At 47.8% G+C, this 23,087-nt stretch overlaps 1 protein-coding gene across 7 annotated transcripts in view; it reads left to right on the top strand.

Annotated features, from left to right (window-relative positions):
- LOC141257345 (calpain-13-like) overlaps nucleotides 1-23,087 on the top strand; it is a 326,649-nt gene that overhangs the window by 84,518 nt on the left and 219,044 nt on the right. For all 7 annotated transcript variants that reach the window (XM_073671805.1, XM_073671804.1, XM_073671809.1 and 4 more), the window contains exons 3-5: nucleotides 2,281-2,350; nucleotides 2,947-3,065; nucleotides 15,146-15,279. In XM_073671805.1, the coding sequence (XP_073527906.1) occupies nucleotides 2,281-2,350; nucleotides 2,947-3,065; nucleotides 15,146-15,279 (323 nt within the window). The remainder of the gene's footprint in view (nucleotides 1-2,280; nucleotides 2,351-2,946; nucleotides 3,066-15,145; nucleotides 15,280-23,087) is intronic.

Below are 23,087 nucleotides of genomic sequence, written 5' to 3'. Positions count from 1 at the left end.
AAGTTCATACATTTTACATGTATAAAATTGGAATAAACCTTTTCCTGTCATTTCTACAGTCCCACATTGCAGTTATAATATCTCCTGATCCTCTGGGAAGGGTTTCTACAAGATTTTGGAGGCGTCTGTGGGAATTTGTACCCCTTCATCCAGAAGATCATTTGTGAAGTCAGACCCTGAAGATGGGAAGGCCGGGCTCACAATCTCTACTATAGGATAAGATTGAGGTCCGGGCTCTATGCGGACGTTCATGTTCCCCTCCATGTTTCTGTATGGAGCTTGTGCAGTGGGCACCGTCATGGGGAACAGAAGGGTGTTCCCCAAACTGTTCCCACAAAGCTGAAGCTACAATTGTCCACAATGTCTGGTGCTGAAGATTAAGATTTCCCATCGCTGGAGCTGAGAGGCCGCAGTCGCCCCCTGATAACAGCCCATAGCACTATCCCCCTCCCCCATCTGTACAGCGGGCACAATGCAGTCAGGGGGTAATTTCCTCCTGGAATCACCAAACCTAGATCCCTCCATCAGACACAGATAGAGAAGTGCGATCCGTCACTGCACAGAACACATCTCCTCCAGAGTCTAGTGGTGGCGACTTTGTGGCACCCCAGGGGTCTGGTTTCCACAGTAATAGCAATATTACGTCTGAGAGCAGGTGGGAGGTCTCCTGGTCAGGAATCCTATGCATGCCACACCTCCTGCCCAGTCCTGGGAGGGGAAGAACTTCCTCTATATAAAACTGGGGCTGAGGCAGGGTTAGGGAGAAGAAGAGGAGTCCCAGACAGAGACACAGTCTGGTCTGGAGTGTAGCAAAAGCAAGGAAAGAAAGATCAGGAGCTCAGTGGGAGCAGTGCTAAAAGGAGTCAGGGGCTGGAAGCTGTAGAGCTCGCCCTGATTGAAGAGTTCTCACCGGACCCGGAGTCCGAGGCTGTGGGGACTAATCCTTACCCAGCAGCAGAAACCGACCGGCAGGGGATTTCAGGTCCTCTGGCCCAGAAACCCGAAGGCACGGTCACACGCAAGGGACCAGCACCGCCGTCGTGGAGCGGAAGCTACCAGAAGGCCCCGAGTCACCGGCCATACGGGTGAGCACCACACGGTACACTCAGGGACGTGGGCTACTTTTACCCGCCTCTAGCAAGGTAGCCAGAAGAGTACAATTAGTTGGGGAGGCCTACAACTCCGCCTGGCCAGGGGAGATCCTATCTGCTCACAGACTGACCAGGCCCCGATCGCTAGCCAGGGAGGGTCTACCTTTGCCACCAGTAAAGACCCTGAACTACACCGCACCGTCTCTGAGTGGTTCCTGGTGCCTGCGTGCAACTCTGCTAACCCCATCATTCACGTCGGCTGCCCTGAGGCCATACCCCTCCCGTTGGGGGTTATACCATCCACGCTGCACATCCGTACCACCGGCCTCAGCGGTCTGCCCTGCAGCGGCGGCTTCATAGCCGCATTCAACGGGTGGCGTAGTCGAACACTCTAACATCTACTGCTAAAGGCTGCCATTTAGTTTGACACCCTGGGCACGGACCGGGTCACCGCCACGAGGACTACTACCCCCAACAGATCCGGCTCCGGGTATTCCCCGCGTGCGCAACGCTGCACCACAGCACAGGCCCAGGGGGCGCGTCAACTTTACACCATTGCATCCGACGCTCGGCATTGTGCTTGGTGATGTAAGGCTGCATGCAGCTGCTCGGCCATGAAGCTCCTGGCGGGGGCTCAGTGTTTGTGTTGATACCAGAGGAGGCCTGGACTCTGCAGTTGTGGAGACTTTTCTGCCCTCTGCTCCTCAGCATTCGCCCCCCCCGCTCTGCAACATTACGTGGTCTCCACTTTGTGGCTGAGTTGCTGCGGTTCCTTCCACTTCTCAATAATATCAGTCATAGATGATGGGGGAAGATCCAAGAGGAAGAAATATCAAGGACGGACTTGTTACCCCGGTGGCTCCTATTACCGGACCTCGCTGGTATCAGTGAGCTCCGCATCACTGGCCGGTAGTACATGGTAGTAAAGACAGACGGCAATGCAGGGGGCCAAAGGTTATAAACCGGGGGGATATGGGGCCAGATGTTAAACACTTGGGGGCCGAGGGGCCGGATATTATACACCAGGTCAACAGAGCTGGATGAGATAAGGAAATTCAATGATTAAGCTGTGTGAACCAATAAGTGAGTAAGATAACAGATGGCAAATTCAGATATTAAAATGAGTTGTTTTCTGCATGTTTTATAAAATGTGAGTTTTTACAATCAAGTTTTTGATTTCTATTAACAGGATCTGCAGAGAGACTCCCGATTTCTGGTAGACGGTGCCAGCATATTTGACATTATGCAAGGAGAAATAGGTAGGAATATTTTATGCCTCCACATATGGTCTAGGGCAGTAAAAGGTTAAAGGGTTCACATAATTTAATTTAATCTAAAAATGTCTAAAATTGTATAACATATTGTTGTAATAGTTGATCCTGTTGGCAGCAGATTCATCTCTGTACTGTCCAGCCGTTCAACAGTGAATATTTATTTATTCAGGAACAAAGATAACACAGTTTACAACCGGTATTTCTTAAAGCTTAGGATCTTAGCATCTTGTCTGTCAGCTTGCAAAGTGAAAGTGAAACTGTGCTCCTACCACACACACAGTCAACAGAAACTTCCTATTTTTTTTTTTTAAAGTATACATAATTATAGTGCTCCTATTGAATTTATTACTGTCTCTTTAAATCTATATGTGAAGAGCTCCCCCTACTGGTGGCTGCAAACAGAAAAAAAATGCTATTTCATTCCATGATTGTTTTACTGCTTCTGCTGTTGAGGTCCTGTCGGACTTTGGTCCCTCAGAACTTGCTATGTCTTTAATAACACCTATGAGTTTTGTAGGAAATATGGAATTTAGAGGAATATCTAATACCAAATCATGACAATATTTCTCTTTGTCCTGTAGGAGACTGCTGGGTTCTCTCTGTTGTCGGGGCTTTAACTCTGCATCGGAAATTTTTGGCAAATGTTATTCCCAAAGACCAGGGGTACACATACAAGTACACAGGAATTTTTCATTTCAGGGTAAGAGGATAATATTTTTATTTGATATCTTTTTGGCAGTTCTGTAGCTTTATGATAGTGGTTGATCGAACAGATACAATGAGTTCACTCTACTTGTCATTTTGAGTCAAACTATACATTTATACAAAGTTACTTTTTACTATTTTTGATGTTCTGACTTTGACTTTACTTGACACTAAATCCCATGAGATTGGGCTAAAACTTGTTACAAATGCACCTCTTGCTGTGAGAACCTGGGGAACCTCATTGATAAAAATCATTAAAGGGGTTGTCCACTACTAGGACAACCCCTTCTTGATCCAAATGTCTGGCCCTGATAAAATCAAAAATCTTAAACTCACCTCCCGTGCTGGCGCCGTTCCAGCGGTGTCGGTTCTCGCTGTCCATGGGGCTCCCGTGCGGTTGTTGTGACATGTGAGCCTGGCGCCTAATTAGCGCTAGCGTCATTGTCACCATCTTGGTACAAATTGAACAAAGAGGAAGTCAGAGATCAGCCGCTGCCCAGACTTCCTCTTCATGTCCAATTCATTCGAAGGCAGAGACAGTGAAGCCAGCGCAGATTGGTCTCCAGGATCATGTGTCACAACAACCACACGGGAGACCCGGGAATGCGAGTGCCAACACCGCTGGAACGGAGCCAGCACAAGACGCGAGTATAAGCTTTTTTATTTTATCAGGGCCAACAAGCTCAAGAAGGGGTTGTCCTTAAAATCTCTTTAAAATCAAAAGTAGGAAAAAAAGAATTACACATTGTCCATTGGTATAAATGGTCTCTCAGTGCAATGCAGAACATGACTGGTCCTTCTCTATGGACCAATTCCCTTCTCTGGACAAGAGATGAGGATTGTGGACAGAGAACCCTACTATTAGCGTAGATTGTCTAGAAGGGTGATTGGATTTTCTAAGCTAGACGACACCTTCAGGCTATGTGCGCACATTCAGGATTTGAAGCAGGAATTTCCGCAGCGTTTCTGCATCTCCTTGATGCGGTTTTTGATGCAGTTTTTGAAGCGTTTTTGTACATCAATGAATGCTTTTTGGAGCTAAATAAAGTTATTTGGTGGGACATTTCTTAAACCCTTATTTTACCCTCAGAACTGGGGTGAGTATATTGGTTAATTTAAATGATTAAAGAATGTGTCTGTTGTATTTCAAATAAAGTGTTTACTCTGCGTCTGTGTGTTTATTTAACGCTTTACTTTACTTTAATTAGGTTTGGTCATGAAAGGGTCTGATTGACACCTTGTCATCACCAAACAAAAGAGCTAGGTGTCAGCTAATTCCATTCGCCCAATCTCATTAGCATTTCCATTCATGTAATTTCTGGGGCAGCTGATAGTTGCTATTTTTACCCTAGGAAGGTGCCATTAGGCAAACATGGTCCCGGGCTATAATTAACAGCTCACAGCTGTTTGGTTAGCCTCTACGTCCCCCCGATCAGCACTCAGAAATGCTTTGGATGCAGCATATTTTTGCTGCGTCCAAAACGCTGTGTTCTAATGCCGCACTTTTGTTGTCGGTACATGTGAATCTACCGCATATAATGACACTTCAATCGGTCAAAGTCTGAAGCAGAGACTAGCGTGTCCGCTACAGAATATGAAATGCTGTGGGTGAGTTTGGGTACGTCGCCATGATCAGGAGCCGCTGCAGGTTTGACGCTGCATGTTTATAAAGATTCAAACCCGCAGCATCCAGATGTTACAGCATAGTGGATGGGATGTCTAGAAATCCCATGTTCACTATGCATGCATCAGAGGCTGCGAATCACCCGTGGACACTGATATGAGGTGCATCTTTCAGGACCGCAGCATGTCACATTCTCTTGCAGAGTCACTAGTCTCCACAGCAGAAATTTGACCACCAGAAAGTATTGAATGCGGTAAATCCGCATGGTTCAATGAACACATGTGGATTTACTTGCTTTCAATAGAATGCAACCTTTTGGATGAAGCAAAAATATGCGTCCAAATCCCTGCTACATCCGGATCGTGGGCACAGAGCCTAAAATGAAAAAAAAATGGTGTGGGCTCCTGCTTCATTTTTAGAACCAGCAGAGGGAAAGCTGACCACTGGGGGCTGATATTAGTAGCCGGGGAAGGGGTCATTAGCCAACAATGTTTCCTGGCTATTAATATCAGCCCGCAGCTGTTTGTTTAGCCTTTTTCTGGCTAGATTACAGGGGGACCCCAGAAAAAAATTGTCGTAGGGCACCCCTATAAAATCTAACCAGAAAAGGCTAAACAGACAGTTGCGGGCTGATATTAATAGCCAGGGATGGAGCCATGGATACTAACCACCTCTACGGCTAATAATATCACCCCTTAGCTGTCCCAAAAATGGAGCATCCATAAGATGCGTCAAATCTGGTGCTTAGCCTCTGCTCTTCCCACTGTTCTGTAGCGGTGGTGCTTGGGGTAATCAGGTTGGGGTTCACGTGAGCATTGTATTGGCAGCTGACGTGAAGCCAAGGTTAGTAATGAAGGCGTCTATGGGGGGGCTTCAGACTACATATCCAGACTGCTGTTATAGGGGGCTCCAAAGTGTACATCCAGACTTCTGTTAGGCTGTGTGACCACGATGCGTTTTTAATGCATTTCCGCAGCGTTTTTGCAGCTGCGGAAACGCTGTGGAAACGCATTAAAAACGCATGGTAGAAGGGCAGCAATGTTCCCCAATGATAATCCGCATGTGCTGTGTACATGCTGTGGAAATGTCCGCTGCGGATTATCATTGCGGAAAAAAAAGCAGCACTACCAATTATTTTGCGGAAGTGCTGCGTTTTCGCCGCCATTGACTTGCATGAGAATGCGCCAATTCCGCAAGACTGCATCTGTACTTGTGTAATTGGCGCGTTCTAATGTGCGGATGGTACCCGGGTGTAGAGGAGAGTCTCATCCACACCCAGGTACCATAGAAACTGTAAAAACAAGAATAAAATAAAAAATAAAGATTATATTCACCTTCCGACGGCCCCCGGTCTCCTTCCCTGTGCTTGCGGGCAGGACTGAAGGACCTGCGGTGATGTCACAGTCATGTGACGGCAGGTCTTTCAGTGCAGTGTCCCGCGATCAGCAGGAAGGAGCGCAGCAACACACGCCGGGCCATCGGAAGGTAACTATAGCTTTATTTTTTTATTTTTAACCATTCTAAAGGTCACACTATATAAATCCATGCTGGTTGCCGGTTGCATGGATTTATATAGTGTGACCAAGTTGACAAGCACTTTCCAAGTGATGCTAAAATCGCTTGGAAAGCGCTTGTCAATCCGCATGCGGAAACGCATGTGAATCCGCATGTATTGCACAGGAAAAACGCATGTACAATCCGCATGTATTCTGCACAATCTGCATGCGTTTTTTCTGCCAGGGAGATGCAGAAATTTTCTGCTTCATTTCTGCATCGTGGCCACATAGCCTTATAGGGGGCTCCAGACTGCACATCCAGACTGCTGTTATAGGGGCTCCAGACTGCACATCCAGACTGCTGTTATAGGGGGCTCCAGACTACACATCCAGACTGCTGTTATAGGGGCTCCAGACTACACATCCAGACTGCTGTTATAGGGGGCTCCAGAATACACATCCTGACTGATGTTATAGGGGGCTCCAGACTACACATCCAGAATGCTGTTATAGGGGCTCCAGACTACACATCCAGACTGCTGTTATAGGGGCTCCAGACTACACATCCAGACTGCTGTTATAGGGGGCTCCAGACTACACATCCAGACTGCTGTTATAGGGGGCTCCAGACTACACATCCTGACTGCTGTTATAGGGAAGCTCCAGACTACACATCCAGACTGCTGTTATAGGGGCTCCAGACTGCACATCCAGACTGCTGTTATAGGGGGCTCCAGACTACACATCCTGACTGCTGTTATAGGGAAGCTCCAGACTACACATCCAGACTGCTGTTATAGGGGGCTCCAGACTACACATCAAGACGGCTGTTATAGGGGGGCCCCAAGCTAAACATCCACACTGCTGTTATAGGGGGCTCCAGACTACATATCCAGACAGCTGCTATAGGGGGGCTCCAGACTACACATCCAGACTGCTGCTATAGGGGGGCTCCAGACTACACATCCACACTGCTGTTATAGGGGGGCTCCAGACCACACATCCAGACTGCTGTTATAGGGGGCTCCAGACTACACATCCAGACTGCTGTTATAGGGGGCTCCAGACTACACATCCAGACTGCTGTTATAGGGGGCTCCAGACTACACATCCAGACTGCTGTTATAGGGGGGCTCCAGACTACACATCAAGACGGCTGTTATAAGGGGGCTCCAGGCTACACATCCAGACTGCTGTTATAGGGGGCTCCAGACTACACATCCACACTGCTGTTATAGGGGGGCTCCAGACTACACATCCAGACTGCTGTTATAGGGAGGCTCCAGACTACACATCCAGACTGCTGTTATAGGGGGCTCCAGACTACACATCCAGACTGCTGTTATAGGGGGGCTCCAGACTACACATCCAGACTGCTGTTATAGGGGGGCTCCAGACTACACATCCAGACTGCTGTTATAGGGAAGCTCCAGACTACACATCCAGACTGCTGTTATAGGGGGCTCCAGACTACACATCCAGACTGCTGTTATAGGGGGCTCCAGACTACACATCCAGACTGCTGTTATAGGGGGCTCCAGACTACACATCCAGACTGCTGTTATAGGGGGCTCCAGACTACACATCCTGACTGATGTTATAGGGGGCTCCAGACTACACATCAAGACGGCTGTTATAGGGGGGCTCCAGGCTACACATCCAGACTGCTGTTATAGGGGGGCTCCAGACCACACATCCAGACTGCTGTTATAGGGGGGCTTCAGACTACACATCAAGACGGCTGTTATAGGGGGGCCCCAGGCTAAACATCCACACTGCTGTTATAGGGGGCTCCAGACTACATATCCAGACAGCTGCTATAGGGGGGCTCCAGACTACACATCCAGACTGCTGCTATAGGGGGGCTCCAGACTACACATCCACACTGCTGTTATAGGGGGGCTCCAGACCACACATCCAGACTGCTGTTATAGGGGGCTCCAGACTACACATCCAGACTGCTGTTATAGGGGGCTCCAGACTACACATCCAGACTGCTGTTATAGGGGGCTCCAGACTACACATCCAGACTGCTGTTATAGGGGGGCTCCAGACTACACATCAAGACAGCTGTTATAAGGGGGCTTCCTACTACACATCCAGACTGCTGTTATAGAGGGCTCCAGACTACACATCCACACTGCTGTTATAGGGGGGCTCCAGACTACACATCCAGACTGCTGTTATAGGGGGCTCCAGACTACACATCCAGACTGTTGTTATAGGGAGGCTCCAGACTACACATCCAGACTGCTGTTATAGGGGGCTCCAGACTACACATCCAGACTGCTGTTATAGGGAGGCTCCAGACTGCACATCCAGACTGTTGTTATAGGGGGGCTCCAGACTACACATCCAGACTGTTGTTATAGGGAGGCTCCAGACTACACATCCAGACTGCTGTTATAGGGGGCTCCAGACTACACATCCACACTGCTGTTATAGGGGGGCTCCAGACTACACATCCAGACTGCTGTTATAGGGGGCTCCAGACTACACATCCAGACTGTTGTTATAGGGAGGCTCCAGACTACACATCCAGACTGCTGTTATAGGGGGCTCCAGACTACACATCCAGACTGTTGTTATAGGGAGGCTCCAGACTACACATCTAGACTGCTGTTATAGGGGGCTCCAGACTACACATCCAGACTGCTGTTATAGGGAGGCTCCAGACTGCACATCCAGACTGTTGTTATAGGGGGGCTCCAGACTACACATCCAGACTGTTGTTATAGGGAGGCTCCAGACTACACATCCAGACTGCTGTTATAGGGGGCTCCAGACTACACATCCACACTGCTGTTATAGGGGGGCTCCAGACTACACATCCAGACTGCTGTTATAGGGGGCTCCAGACTACACATCCAGACTGTTGTTATAGGGAGGCTCCAGACTACACATCCAGACTGCTGTTATAGGGGGCTCCAGACTACACATCCAGACTGCTGTTATAGGGAGGCTCCAGACTGCACATCCAGACTGTTGTTATAGGGGGGCTCCAGACTACACATCCAGACTGTTGTTATAGGGAGGCTCCAGACTACACATCCAGACTGCTGTTATAGGGGGCTCCAGACTACACATCCAGACTGCTGTTATAGGGGGCTCCAGACTACACATCCAGACTGCTGTTATAGGGGGCTCCAGACTACACATCCAGACTGCTGTTATAGGGGGCTCCAGACTACACATCCAGACTGCTGTTATAGGGGGCTCCAGACTACACATCCTGACTGATGTTATAGGGGGCTCCAGACTACACATCAAGACGGCTGTTATAGGGGGGCTCCAGGCTACACATCCAGACTGCTGTTATAGGGGGCTCCAGACTACACATCCACACTGCTGTTATAGGGAGGCTCCAGACTACACATCCAGACTGCTGTTATAGGGGGCTCCAGACTACACATCCAGACTGCTGTTATAGGGGGCTCCAGGCTACACATCCAGACTGCTGTTATAGGGGGGCTCCAGACTACACATCCAGACTGCTGTTATAGGGGGCTCCAGACTACACATCCAGACTGCTGTTATAGGGGGCTCCAGACTACACATCCAGACTGCTGTTATAGGGGGCTCCAGACTACACATCCAGACTGCTGTTATAGGGGGGCTCCAGACCACACATCCACACTGCTGTTATAGGGCGCTCCAGACTACACATAGAATCATAGAATCATAGAATGGTAGAGTTGGAGGGGACCTCCTGGGTCATCTGGTCCAACCCCCTGCTCAAAGCAGGATTCACTAAATCATCTCAGACAGATTTCTGTCCAGCCTCTGTTTGAAGACGTCCATTGAAGGGGAACTCACCACCTCTCGTGGCAGCCTGTTCCACTCATTAATCACCCTAACTGTCAAAAAGTTTTTTCTAATATCTAATCTGTGTCTCCTCCCATTTAGTTTCATCCCATTGCTTCTAGTCTTTCCTTGTGCAAATGAGAATAAAGATGATCCTTCTACAATGTGACAGCCCTTGACATATTTGTAGACAGCTATTAAGTCTCCTCTCAGTCTTCTTTTTTGCAAGCTAAACATTCCCAAATCCTGCAACCGTTCCTCATAGGACATGGTTTGCAGTCCAGTCACCATTCTGGTCGCTCTTCTCTGAACTTGCTCCATTTTGTCTATGTCTTTTTTAAAATGTGGTGCCCAAAACTGTACACAGTATTCCAGATGAGGTCTGACCAAAGAGGAGTAAAGACCGATAATGACTTCACGTGATCTAGACTGTATGCTTCTGTTAATAAATCCCAGAATTGTATTTGCCTTTTTTGCTGCTGCATCACACTGTTGACTCATGTTCAGTCTATGATCTATTAGTATACCTAAGTCTTTTTCACATGTACTGTTGCTTAGCTCTATTCATCCCATTCTGTATATGCTTTTTTCATTTTTATTGCCCAGATGTAGTACTTTGCATTTTTCCCTGTTAAAAACCATTCTGTTGGTTGCTGCCCACTGCTCCAGTTTATTTAGGTCTTTTTGAATCTTCCCTCTCTCTTCTCTAGTATTAGCTATCCCTCCTAGCTTTGTGTCATCAGCAAATTTAATCAGTTTACCCTCAATTCCTTCATCTAAATCATTGATAAAGATGTTGAGCAATACAGGTCCCAGGACGGAGCCCTGTGGTACCCCACTTGAGACATTCATCCAGCTGGATGTGAAGCCATTTACAACCACCCTTTGAGTCCGATCACTAAGCCAGTTATGAATCCACCTAACAGTTGCCTGGTCCATTGCATACTTGGTCATTTTTTCAATAAGGATGGTGTGCGATACTTTGTCAAATGCTTTGCTGAAGTCAAGATATACTATATCTACAGCATTTCCCTGATCCACCCAGTCAGTGATTCTGTCATAGAAGGAAATTAAGTTAGTCTGACATGACTTGTTAGTTACAAACCCATGCTGACTCTGGTTAATCACTTCATTCTTATCCAGGTACTTACATACATGTTGTTTAATAATTTGTTCAAAGATCTTTCCTGGTATAGAAGTCAGACTCACCGGCCTATAGTTCCCTGGGTCCACCTTCTTCCCCTTTTTGAAGATAGGAACAACATTTGCTCTTCTCCAGTCTTCTGGAACTTCTCCTGTTCTCCAAGAATTTTCAAAGATTATGGAGAGTGGTTCTAAAATTTCTTCTACGATCTCCTTCAGTACTCTGGGGTGTAATTCATCTGGACCTGGAGACTTGAACTCATTTATGTTAGCTAAATATTCCCTCACAATCTTTCTGTTTACAGATAACTTGGATTCCTCTATTCCTTTAAAAGGACAGTGAAGATTAGTTGATGTTACATTTTCTTTCTGAGAGAAAACAGATGCAAAATAGGAGTTAAAAAGTTCGGCCTTCTCAACATCCTCTCTTACCATTTCTCCATTTTCATCCTGTAAAAATCCTATAGCATCTTTGACTTTTCTTTTACTTTTGACATACCCCCAAAATCCTTTTTTATTGCTTTTGACATCTCTTGCAAGCCTTAATTCATTGTCAGCTTTAGCTAACCTGATACGTGCCCTGCAGGATCTGCAGACTGCATTATAATCTTCTTTAGATATGCCTCCCTCTTTCCATTTAATAAACATTTCTTTCTTTCTTTTTAGCATGTGTTTAAGTTCTGTGTTCATCCATCCTGGTTTCCTTAAATGCTTCCCATTCTTCCTACTTTTCGGGATTGTTAACGATTGTGCTTTGAGAATCTCATTTTTAAAAATTTCCCATCCTTCCTGGACATTTTTGTCCTTAAGGACATCCAGCCATTGGATCCCTCCTATTCTCTTTCTGAGTCTCTTAAAATCTGCCTTTCTAAAATCTAACCTTGAAGTTTGAGTCTTCACATGTCTTCCTCCTCTAGTTATCCAAAATTCTATAATAGCATGATCGCTGCCTCCTAGGGTCCCAGCCACCTTTACCTCCTCAACCATTTCCTCCCTGTTTATAAGGATTAGATCCAAAGTAGCAGATCCCCTTGTTTTCTCCCCTACCTTTTGGAAGATAAAGTTGTCAGCAAGAGAGGATAAGAATTTGCTTGACCTGTTAGTTTTACTTGAGAGAGATTCCCAACAAATGTCTGGATAGTTGAAATCTCCCATGACCACTACGTCATATTTTTTGGAGAACTTGGTCATTTGATACATAAAGAGTTCATCCATATCTTCAGCTTGCCCAGGTGGCCTGTAGTAAATGCCTGCAATGGTGTCCTTTCCGTTGTTCTCTCCTTGTATTCTTACCCAAACAGTTTCCACAGAACTCCCAGTCTCTGAAGCTTCAATCTCTGTGCAGATATACGCTTTTCTAACATACAATGCGACACCTCCTCCTCGTTTATCAAGTCTGTTTCTTGCAAATAAGTTGTATCCTTTTAGCCTTGTATTCCAATCATGTGTATCGTCCCACCAAGTTTCAGTGATTCCAATGACATCATATTCCTTTTCCTGCATTAGTAGTTCTAATTCTCCTTGTTTGTTGCCCATGCTTTGTGCATTTGTATAAAAACATTTTAGTTTGTGATTGGTTTCTCTTCCTCCCATATTTTTATTATTTAAATTGTTTTGTCTTTGTTCTTCCTTTCCACTTCCAGTAGCAGAGATCTCAATAGTATTTGTCAGCTGTATGGCTTTTTCTGGCCTTTTGCTTCCCTTCCCACATTGTTCTAGTTTAAAGCTCTCCTGATGAGTGTAGCAAGGCGACTTCCAAATACATGTTTTCCAGTCTTCGTAAGGTGCACCCCATCTCTAGCAAGTAGTCCATCGTATAGGTAATTCATTCCGTGATCCAGAAATCCAAATCCTTGTTGACGGCACCATCGACGTAGCCAGTTGTTCACCTGTAGAATCTTATTCCACCTCATTGTTCCATGGCCATCCACTGGGAGGATGGATGAGAAGACCACCTGCGCTCCCAATTCTTTCACTTTCTTGCCTAAGTCTTCAAAGTCACTGCAGATGGTTTCCAGGTCCTTTCTTGCGGTGTCATTTGTCCCCACATGTATTAGCAGGAATGGGTAGTGATCTGTAGGTCTGAAGAGTCTTGATATCCTGTCAGACACATCTTTAATTTGTGCTCCTGGAAGACAGCACATTTCTCTTGAGGTTATGTCTGGTCTGCAGATAGCGGCCTCTGTTCCTCTTAACAGGGAATCCCCCATGACCACCACTCTCCGTTTTTTCTTCACAACATTCTTCTTTCTCCATCCAGGAGGATTCTGAGGGCTTACAAGGTTATTCATTGCTGGCAAAGTCTTATTTTGCTGTATTTCTTCATGGTTCTCCTGCGTGAGAGCCTGGTACTGGTTCCTGAGCAGTATGGGTGCTGACTGCCTCTTGATCCTCCTGCTTCTGTGGGTCACATGCTTCCATTCCTCTGTTTCATCAGGTGCAGTTCGAATTTCTTCTCTTTCTGAATCATGAAGAGATAATTCTGCTCTGTCTAAGAACTCTTCACCTTCCTTAATGATTTTCAAGGTAGTTAACCTCTCTTCTAGATTTCGCAACTTTTCCTCCAACAGGGACACAAGCTTGCATTTCTGGCATGTGAAGTCTGGCTTTTCCACTGGCAAGTCTGTGAACATGTAGCAGGATATGCAGCTCACCAAATGGCTCCTGGACTCTTCTATGTTCTTACTGTTAATGTTCTGAAAACAGTGAAAAAAGCTTCAAAATGCTTTTTGCTGTTATAGGGAGGCTCCAGACTACACATCCAGACTGATGTTATAGGGGGCTCCAGACTACACATCCAGACTGCTGCTATAGGGGGCTCCAGACTACACATCCTGACTGATGTTATAGGGGGCTCCAGACTACACATCCAGACTGCTGTTATAGGGGGGGGGCTCCAGACTACACATCCAGACTGCTGTTATAGGGGGGCTCCAGACTACACATCCAGACTGCTGTTATAGGGGGGGGCTCCAGACTACACATCCAGACTGCTGTTATAGGGGGGCTCCAGACTACACATCCAGACTGCTGTTATAGGGGGGGGGGGGGGGGGGCTCCAGACTACACATCCAGACTGCTGTTATAGGGGGGCTCCAGACTACACATCCAGACTGCTGTTATAGGGGGGGCTCCAGACTACACATCCAGACTGCTGTTATAGGGGGCTCCAGACTACACATCCAGACTGCTGTTATAGGGGGCTCCAGACTACACATCCAGACTGCTGTTATAGGGGGGGGGGCCCAGACTACACATTCAGACTGCTGTTATAGGGGGCTCCAGACTACACATCAAGACGGCTGTTATAGGGAGGCTCCAGACTACACATCCAGACTGCTGTTATAGGGAGGCTCCAGACTACACATCCAGACTGCTGTTATAGGGGGCTCCAGACTACACATTCAGTATGCTGTTATAGGGGGCTCCAGACTACACATCCAGACTGCTGTTATAGGGGGCTCCAGACTACACATCCAGACTGCTGTTATAGGGGGCTCCAGACTACACATTCAGTATGCTGTTATAGGGGCTCCAGACTACACATCCAGACTGCTGTTATAGGGGGGCTCCAGACTACACATCCAGACTGCTGTTATAGGGGGGCTCCAGACCACACACCCAGACTGCTGTTATAGGGGGGCTCCAAACTACACATCCAGACTGCTGTTATAGGGGGGCTCCAAACTACACATCCAGACTAGACTACAATGATGCTTTGCCACATAAAAATATTTTCTATGTTTGGAGAGTCTGCCTGTTTTTTTTTATTTCTTTAACATTCAATATTATGTATGCCGTATTTCTCATGGGAAGATCGCATCCATAAACCTCTCCTGACCTGACCTTGACAGCTGTATAAAAATCCATCATGCTGTCATGCTCAGATCAGGAGAGGTGCTGGCCAGTCCGTTCAGTGCGATGTGATCCTCTCATGAGTTATGTGGCAGTGTGTCCTGACCACATTTTTCAGTCCGGTTGTTTGAATCTTGTGTTTTCTTCTCTTAGTTTTGGCAGTTTGGAGAATGGGTGGACGTGGTCGTCGATGATCGGTTACCGATGATCAATGGAAAATTTGTGTTTCTACAGCCACGTGTCAGCAATGAGTTTTGGCCATCTCTATTAGAGAAAGCTTATGCCAAGTAAGTGTATATGATTTGATGTATTTATTTTTATATGTTTTTTATATTATGTATATTTATTATGTGTGTATGTGTGTGTGTATATATATATATATGTATATATATATATATATATATATATACATACATATAGGCTGATCCAACTTTGATGTAATGTCCTTAAAACAAGTCAAAATGAGGCTCAGTATTGTGTGTGGCCTCCACGTGCCTGTATGACCTCCCTACAACGCCTGGGCATGCTCCTGATGAGGTTGCAGATGGTCTCCAGTGGGATCTCCTCCTCCCAGACCTGGACTAAAGCATCCGCCAACTCCTGGACAGTCTGTGGTGCAGCGTGACGTTGGTGGATGGAGCGAGACATGATGTCCCAGATGTGCTCAATCGGATTCAGGTCTGGGGAACGGGCGGGCCAGTCCATAGCTTCAATGCCTTCATCTTGCAGGAACTGCTGACACACTCCAGCCACATGAGGTCTGGCATTGTCCTGCATTAGGAGGAACCCAGGGCCAACCGCAAAAGCGTATGGTCTCACAAGGGGTCTGAGGATTTCATCTCGGTACCTAATGGCAGTCAGGCTACCTCTGGCGAGCACATGGAGGGCTGTGCTGCCCTCCAAAGAAATGCCACCCCACACCATTACTGACCCACTGCCAAACCGGTCATGCTGAAGGATGTTGCAGGCAGCAGATCGCTCTCCACGGCGTCTCCAGACTCTGTCACGTCTGTCACATGTGGTCAGTGTGAACCTGCTTTCATCTGTGAAGAGCATAGGGCGTCAGTGGCGACTTTGCCAATCCTGGTGTTCTGTGGCAAATGCCAAGCGTCCTGCACGGTGTTGGGCTGTGAGCACAACCCCCATCTGTAGACTTCAGGCCCTCATACCACCCTCATGGAGTCGGTTTCTAACCGTTTGTGCAGACAAATGCACATTTGTGGCCTGCTGGAGGTCATTTTGCAGGGCTCTGGCAGTGCTCCTCCTGTTCCTCCTTGCACAAAGGCAGAGGTAGCGGTCCTGCTGCTGGGTTGTTGCCCTCCTACGGCCCCCTCCACGTCTCCTGGTGTCTCCTCCAGCCTCTGGACTCTATGCTGACAGACACAGCAAACCTTCTTGCCACAACTCGCATTGATGTGCCATCCTGGATGAGCTGCACTACCTGAGCAACTTCTGTAGGTTGTAGGGTCCGTCTCATGCTACCACGAGTGTGAAAGCACAACCAACATTCAAAAGTGACCAAAACATCAGCCAGAAAGCATTGATACTGAGATGTGGTCTGTGGTCCCCACCTGCAGAACCACTCCTTTATTGAGGGTGTCTTGATAATTGCCAATAATTTCCATCTATTGTCTATTCCATTTGCACAACAGCATGTGATATTGATTGTCAATCAGTGTTGCTTCCTAAGTGGACAGTTTGATTTCACAGAAGTTTGATTAACTTGGAGTTATATTCTGTTGTTTAAGTGTTTCCTTTATTTTTTTGAGCAGTGTATTAATTATATATCATAGCTGTAGTATCGGCGTCTCTGCCCCCTGACAGGCAGAGACACCATCCCCCTTACCGCCGCGCTCCCGGCCCAGCGTCTTCCGGCTCTCCTGCTGCTGCCGGCGCGCGCAGCTTCCTGGGCACTGTGCTTAGGGCGCGAGCGCGCTCCCTCCCTCTTAAAGGGGCTGCACGCGTCGTCCTAAGGAGTCCCCGGCCAGGACCTCTCATATAAAAGGCACCTCCTCCAAAATGGAGGTGCCCGTGCAAGGTTGTAGCTTTGTGTCCTAAACTCTGCTTCAGCCCTCAGGTCCCGCTGCTAGCCTGACTACCAGTCCAGTCTGCCAGCCTGACTACCAGTCCAGTCTGCCAGCCTGACTACCAGTCCAGTCCGCCAGCCTGACTACCAGTCCAGTCCGCCTGCCTGACTACCAGTCCAGTCCGCCTGCCTGACTACCAGTCCAGTCCGCCTGCCTGACTACCAGTCCAGTCCGCCTGCCTGACTACCAGTCCTGTCCGCCTGCCTGACTACCAGTCCTGTCCGCCAGCCTGACTACCTGTCTCCGCCGGCCAAGTGTACTCTCCAGCCTGACGGTCTACCTACGATCCAAACCTGCCAGTCTGTCTATGGGCCTGGCTTGCCTGCCTACCCGGAGAACGTACCAGTTACCTGCCGTGCCTATCATCCAGCCTACCTGGAGGCTCCTACCAGTTACCAGTCGTGCCTACCCGGAGGCTCCTACCAGTTACCCGTGGGAGTCACCTGCTCTCATGCAAGGTCTGGCCCAGAGTAGCACCTGGTCCCTCTGCTCGGTCCTTCCCTGGTTCACGGAGTCGACTGAGCCGCCGTGCGACCTTGATCAGACCGAGTTGATACCTAGTTACGCCCCTCTGGTCCCTCCTTGCACCGGAGCACAGAGGTTCCACCACCCGGATCCGTAACAATAGCTCCCAATCGTCCCGGGTTCAGTGGGACTGTCCCGATTTGAGGGCTCAGTCTCCCCACGTCAAGGTTTTGTCCCGGCTTCTAATACTTACCTCTCTCCAATGTCTTCATTGCTCCGTAGCTCCTTTTCCTCCGGGGCAGGGCCAAATCTCTCCACTTAGTGCATAAATTACAGAGGCGACCAAAAGTTTTGCTTTTTTTTTTTTAAGTGTGATTACTTCTGTCTGGTTGTTGTGATGCCATTTCCCTGGAAATTGAATTGAAAGTGCATGAAGTTGTCATCATACAAGACCTTAATTTTAACCAAAATGCTTTTGAATATAAGTACGGTCATTTAATTAAAGAAAACTGACGGCCAAAAGTTTTGCATCTACTATTTATTGATCACAACATAGAGAGTAATTCATTCTTTACAATGCCATAACTTAGTATTTTGTAACATAACCTCTTGCTTTAATTCCTGCCGCACCGCATTGAAGCCACTTGGGTATTCAAGACATCTTAAGGGATCTTTCTCCATTTGCAAATCTGCAATCAATTAATCTTTATTACTCTGCGTTCGAGCCCCAACTCGTCGCCCTAACTCATCCCAAAGGTGCTCTATAGAGTGTAAATCAGGTGATTGGCTCGGCCATTGCAACAGGCGAACATTTTTCTTTGCTAACCAGTTTTTTACTAAATTGGATGTGTGCTTAGGATCATTATCTTGCTGGAATTTCCATCCCCTGCCTACTCTGGTTTTACCATGTGGCAGCATTACATTCTCCAGTATATCCTTGTACATGGTAGCATCCATATTTCCATCAATTCTATGCAGAGGGCCAATGGCAGATGCAGAAAAGCAGCCTCAAACCATGACATTGCCTCCACCATGGTTCACTTTAGGTGTTTGGTACCTTCCATCATTACATTTTAAAATTGGTCGGCATATATAGTGCTGCCATCACTACTAGTGATGAGCGAGCATGCTCGTTTAACCCTGATTGTCAGGCAATCCCTACATGTGTCACAGCTGTGTAACAGCCGCGACACATGCAACCACAGCGGCTGTAACTGAAATGCAGAGCACGCCAAAACTACTCGGCGAGTACCCGAGCGTGCTCGCTTAAAGGGTTAAACGAGCACGCTCGCTCATCACTAATCACTACCAAACAGATTGAACTTAGATTCATCCGACCACAACACCTTAGACCAGGCCTGGGCAAAGTGCGGCCCGAGACAGCTGTGAGCAGAAAACAGTGGCCTGCTGGCCGCACATCACCCTCCCCCGCCTGTCCGCTGCCGCCCACTGTCACCGCTATCTGCATCCTCAGGATGCAGATAGTGGTGACTGCATTGGTGGAACATGGCACCGCCGGCTCCTTCTTCCACCAATCAGCAAGTGAGACGGCTGACGCGATGACGTCATATCATCGCGTCAGCTCAGCTGAGCGGTGCACTGCGGGCCGGAGAATGGAGCAGAGAGAGGCACAGCACCGGGGGAACTGAAATGGGAGCGAGGTGAGTTTGTGGTTTTTTTTTTTTTTTTTTTAATGGCTATGGGGGTCAGTTGCAGGACAAGAGGAGCCTATGGGGGGTCAGTTGCTGGACATGGGGGGGGTCAGTTGCTGGACATGGGGGGGTCAGTTGCTGGACATGAGTAGCCTATGGGGGGTCAGTTGCTGGACATGGGGGAGGCAGTTGCTGGACATGGGGGAGGCAGTTGCTGGACATAAGGAGCCTATGGGGGGTCAGTTGCTGGACATGAGCCTATGGGGGGTCAGTTGCTGGACATGAGGAGCCTATGGGGGTCAGTTGCTGGACATGGGGGGGTCAGTTGCTGTACATGAGGAGCCTATGGGGGTTCAGTTGCTGGACATGGGGGGGTCAGTTGCTGGACATGAGGAGCCTATGGGGGGTCAGTTGCTGGACATGAGGAGCCTATGGGGGGGTCAGTTGCTGGACATGGGGGGGTCAGTTGCTGTACATGAGGAGCCTATGGGGGTTCAGTTGCTGGACATGGGGGGGGTCAGTTGCTGGACATGAGGAGCCTATGGGGGGGTCAGTTGCTGGACATGGGGGGTCTGTTGCTGGACATGGGGAGCCTATGGGGGGTCTGTTGCTGGACATGGGAGCCTATGGGGGTCTGTTGCTGGACACGGGGAGCTTATGGGAATCTGTAGCTGGACATGGGGAGCCTGTGGAGGTCAGTTGTTGGACATGGGGAGCCTATGGGGGTCTTTTGATGGACATGGAGAGCTTATGGGGGTCTGTTGCAGGACATGCGGAGCCTATGGGGGGTCTGTTGCTGGACATGGGGAGACTATGGGGGTCTGTTGCTGAACATAGGAGCTTATGGGGGTCTATTGCAGGACATGAGGAGCCCATGGGGGTCAGTTGCTGGACATGGGGAGCCTATGGGGGTCTGTTGCTGGACATGGGGGGGTCTGTTGCTGGACATGGGGGGCCTATGGGGTTGTGTTGCTGGACATGGGGATCTGTTGCTGGACATGGGGAGCCTATGGGAGGTCTGTTACTGGACATGGGGATCTGTTGCTGGACATGGACATGGGGAGGCTATGGGAGTCTCAAGCTGATCATGGGAAGGCTGTGTGGAGGCCCTTACGGTATATAGGGAGCTGTGTGTGTGCTCAAACGGTATATAGGGGGATGTCTGCATACTCAATTTTGCTCAATATTAAGTGATACAATTAATATTAAGAAAAAGTAATTATAATTAATATGGTAATTTTAATATTGAGCAGAGTTAATTTCAGCCTATTGGTTCGGCCCTCCACAACAGTCACGGTCTCTCATGTAGCCCTTCTGGAAAATTAATTGCCCACCCCTGCCTTAGACCAATCTGTCTCTTTCCGTTGGCTGTGTTCTTTGGCAAACACAAGTCGGACCTTCCGGTTCTTTGCAGAGATGAAAGGCTTCTTGTCTGTAACTCGTGCATTCAGCCCTCCTGCTCTTAGCCGTTGCACCACATTTTGGCGATTCACTTTGACCCCATATTCTTTGTTCATTTTGTGGACATCAGATACTGACTTTTTCTTTATAATGTGATCAACTCTGGAGGAAGTTCTCCTTGGTCGTCCACTTCTAGGTTTGCCGGCTGTTCCAGAACCTTCTTTTTCTTTCTTTAATATACCTGACACTTGACTCTGAGAACAGGTGAATTCCATAGCTGCCTCTTTATGGCTTGTCCCTGACTTCACTCCCAGAATAATAAGCTTCCTGACATCTGGTGATAAATTTGGCTTTGTCTTTGCCATGTTCTAACCTAAAAACACACACACATAAAAAAAAAATTGGCAAAATTCGACTACCCATGACAAAACATTTGTCCCAGCTAATGTTGAAAACTAACAGATAAAACAATGTCAAACACAATTTTCGTCTTTATAGTTGACAACCATTTGCTTCCGGTTTACTAAAATCGCCAGGAAAATGGCATCACAACAACCAGGCAGAAGTAATCACACTTTTAAAAAAAAGTGCAAAACTTTTGGTCGCCACTGTAAGTTAAACTATTCCCTCATTGTCTTGTTCGCAAGTAGTTCTAGCTGTGAGCCACAGCCTTCAATGATGTAGGTGGGAGAATTTGGTAATCTTGAGCTGCAGTCAGTGAACCCAGGTGCAGAAAAAGTCAGATATTTTTGTTCCTATAATACTTCTAAAACTAATTAAAAATTAATTGCAATACACCAAGGTTACTTACCGGTAGCCGGTTTTTCCTGAACCCATGACAGCACACCTTGAGAGAGGGATCTGCCCCACCAAGGACAGGAAACCGTCTGAAATAAAAGGGCGGTACCTCTCCCTCCCTATATAAAATCACTCAAAATGTAAAGTACTTCACCAGGGCGTGAGAAAGACAGGGGAGGGGGGACTACGGGTGCTGTCATGGGTTCAGGAAAAACCGGCTACCGGTAAGTAACCTTGGTGTTTTCCCCTCACCAATGACAGCACACCTTGAGAGAATTGTGGAGAATATGAGCACCCTAGGGAGGGACCACCGCCTGAAGTACCCTTCTCCCAAGGGTAAGGTCAAAGGATGATAGATCCAACCGATAGTGCTTGTAGAAGGTGGATGGTGCAGACCAAGTAGCAGCTTTACATATCTGGTCAATCGAGACATCTGCTCTCTCTGCCCAGGAGGTTGCGACAGCTCTGGTGGAATGAGCTTTAATACCGTCCGGTACCGGAACACCTGTAGATGTATAAGCTAGACAAACGGCCTCCCTAAGCCACCTAGCAATAGTTCCCTTTGATACCCCGTGACCTTTCCTACTCCCCTGAAAAGCCAGAAAGAAGGACTTGTCCTTCCTCCACTGACTAGTCATGTCTATGTACTGTGGTAATGCCCATCTAGCATCTAGATTGTGGAACCTAACCTCCCCGGGGTTTTTAGGATTACTGCAGAAAGAGGGAAGTACAATCTCCTGATTACAGTGGAATCTGGATACAACTTTTGGAAGGTACGCCGGATCTGTATGCAGGATGACCCGGTCCTCATGAATTTGGGTGTATGGGGGATCAACAGAAAGGACCGGCAGGTCACTCACCCTACGGGCAGATGTTAGGGCCACTAAGAGGATGGTTTTGAGGGTAAGGATCTTTGGAGAGATAACCTGCAGGGGTTCAAATGGGTCGCCAGAGAGTGCATTTAAAACCAAATTCAGGTCCCAGGAAGGAACTCTGAGAGCCCGAACTGGCTTAGCTCTGGAACAGGATTTAATGAATCTAGAGACCCATCTGTTCCCTGCCAAGTTATAATGATAGAGCGCCCCAAGGGCGGACACCTGAACTTTAAGTGTTCCCGTAGCCAACCCTAGGTCACGTCCCTTTTGTAAAAACTCTAGGACTTCTCTAACTAGAGGTTTATCCGACAATGGGGAGTCTATAAAATCCAGGAATTTTCCCCAGATTCTGGAATAAATTTTAGTTGTTATGGGCTTTCTACTACCCAACAGGGTAGAAACTAGGCCTCGTGAAAACCCCCTATTGCACAGTAACAACCTCTCAAATTCCAAGCCGCCAGATGGAAACCTTTGGCTTGTGCATGGAATATTGGCCCCTGGATGAGAAGGTACGGCCTGTCCGGCAGGACCCAGGGATCTGAGACCGACATTAGGCGAAGCAGGGAGAACCACGGTCTTTTGGGCCAAAAGGGGGCTATTAGAATTATCCTCGCTGCCTCCTCCCGAATTTTCCTCACAACTGCCGGGATCATCACTATCGGTGGAAACGCGTAGGCCTTCCTGAACTTCCGGGGAATGTGGAGAGCGTCTACAGCATAGGGATTCTCTGTTGGATTTAGTGAACAGAATCTCTCCACCTTCCTGTTCGCCCTGTTGGCGAACAAATCTATGTCCGGTGACCCACATAGCTGGATAA

This window comes from Phyllobates terribilis, unplaced genomic scaffold (assembly GCF_046119375.1).
Source record: "Phyllobates terribilis strain yellow unplaced genomic scaffold, ASM4611937v1 Scaffold_3__8_contigs__length_932513732, whole genome shotgun sequence".
Taxonomy (NCBI): domain Eukaryota; kingdom Metazoa; phylum Chordata; class Amphibia; order Anura; family Dendrobatidae; genus Phyllobates; species Phyllobates terribilis.
This window is presented reverse-complemented; position numbering and strand designations above follow the sequence as displayed.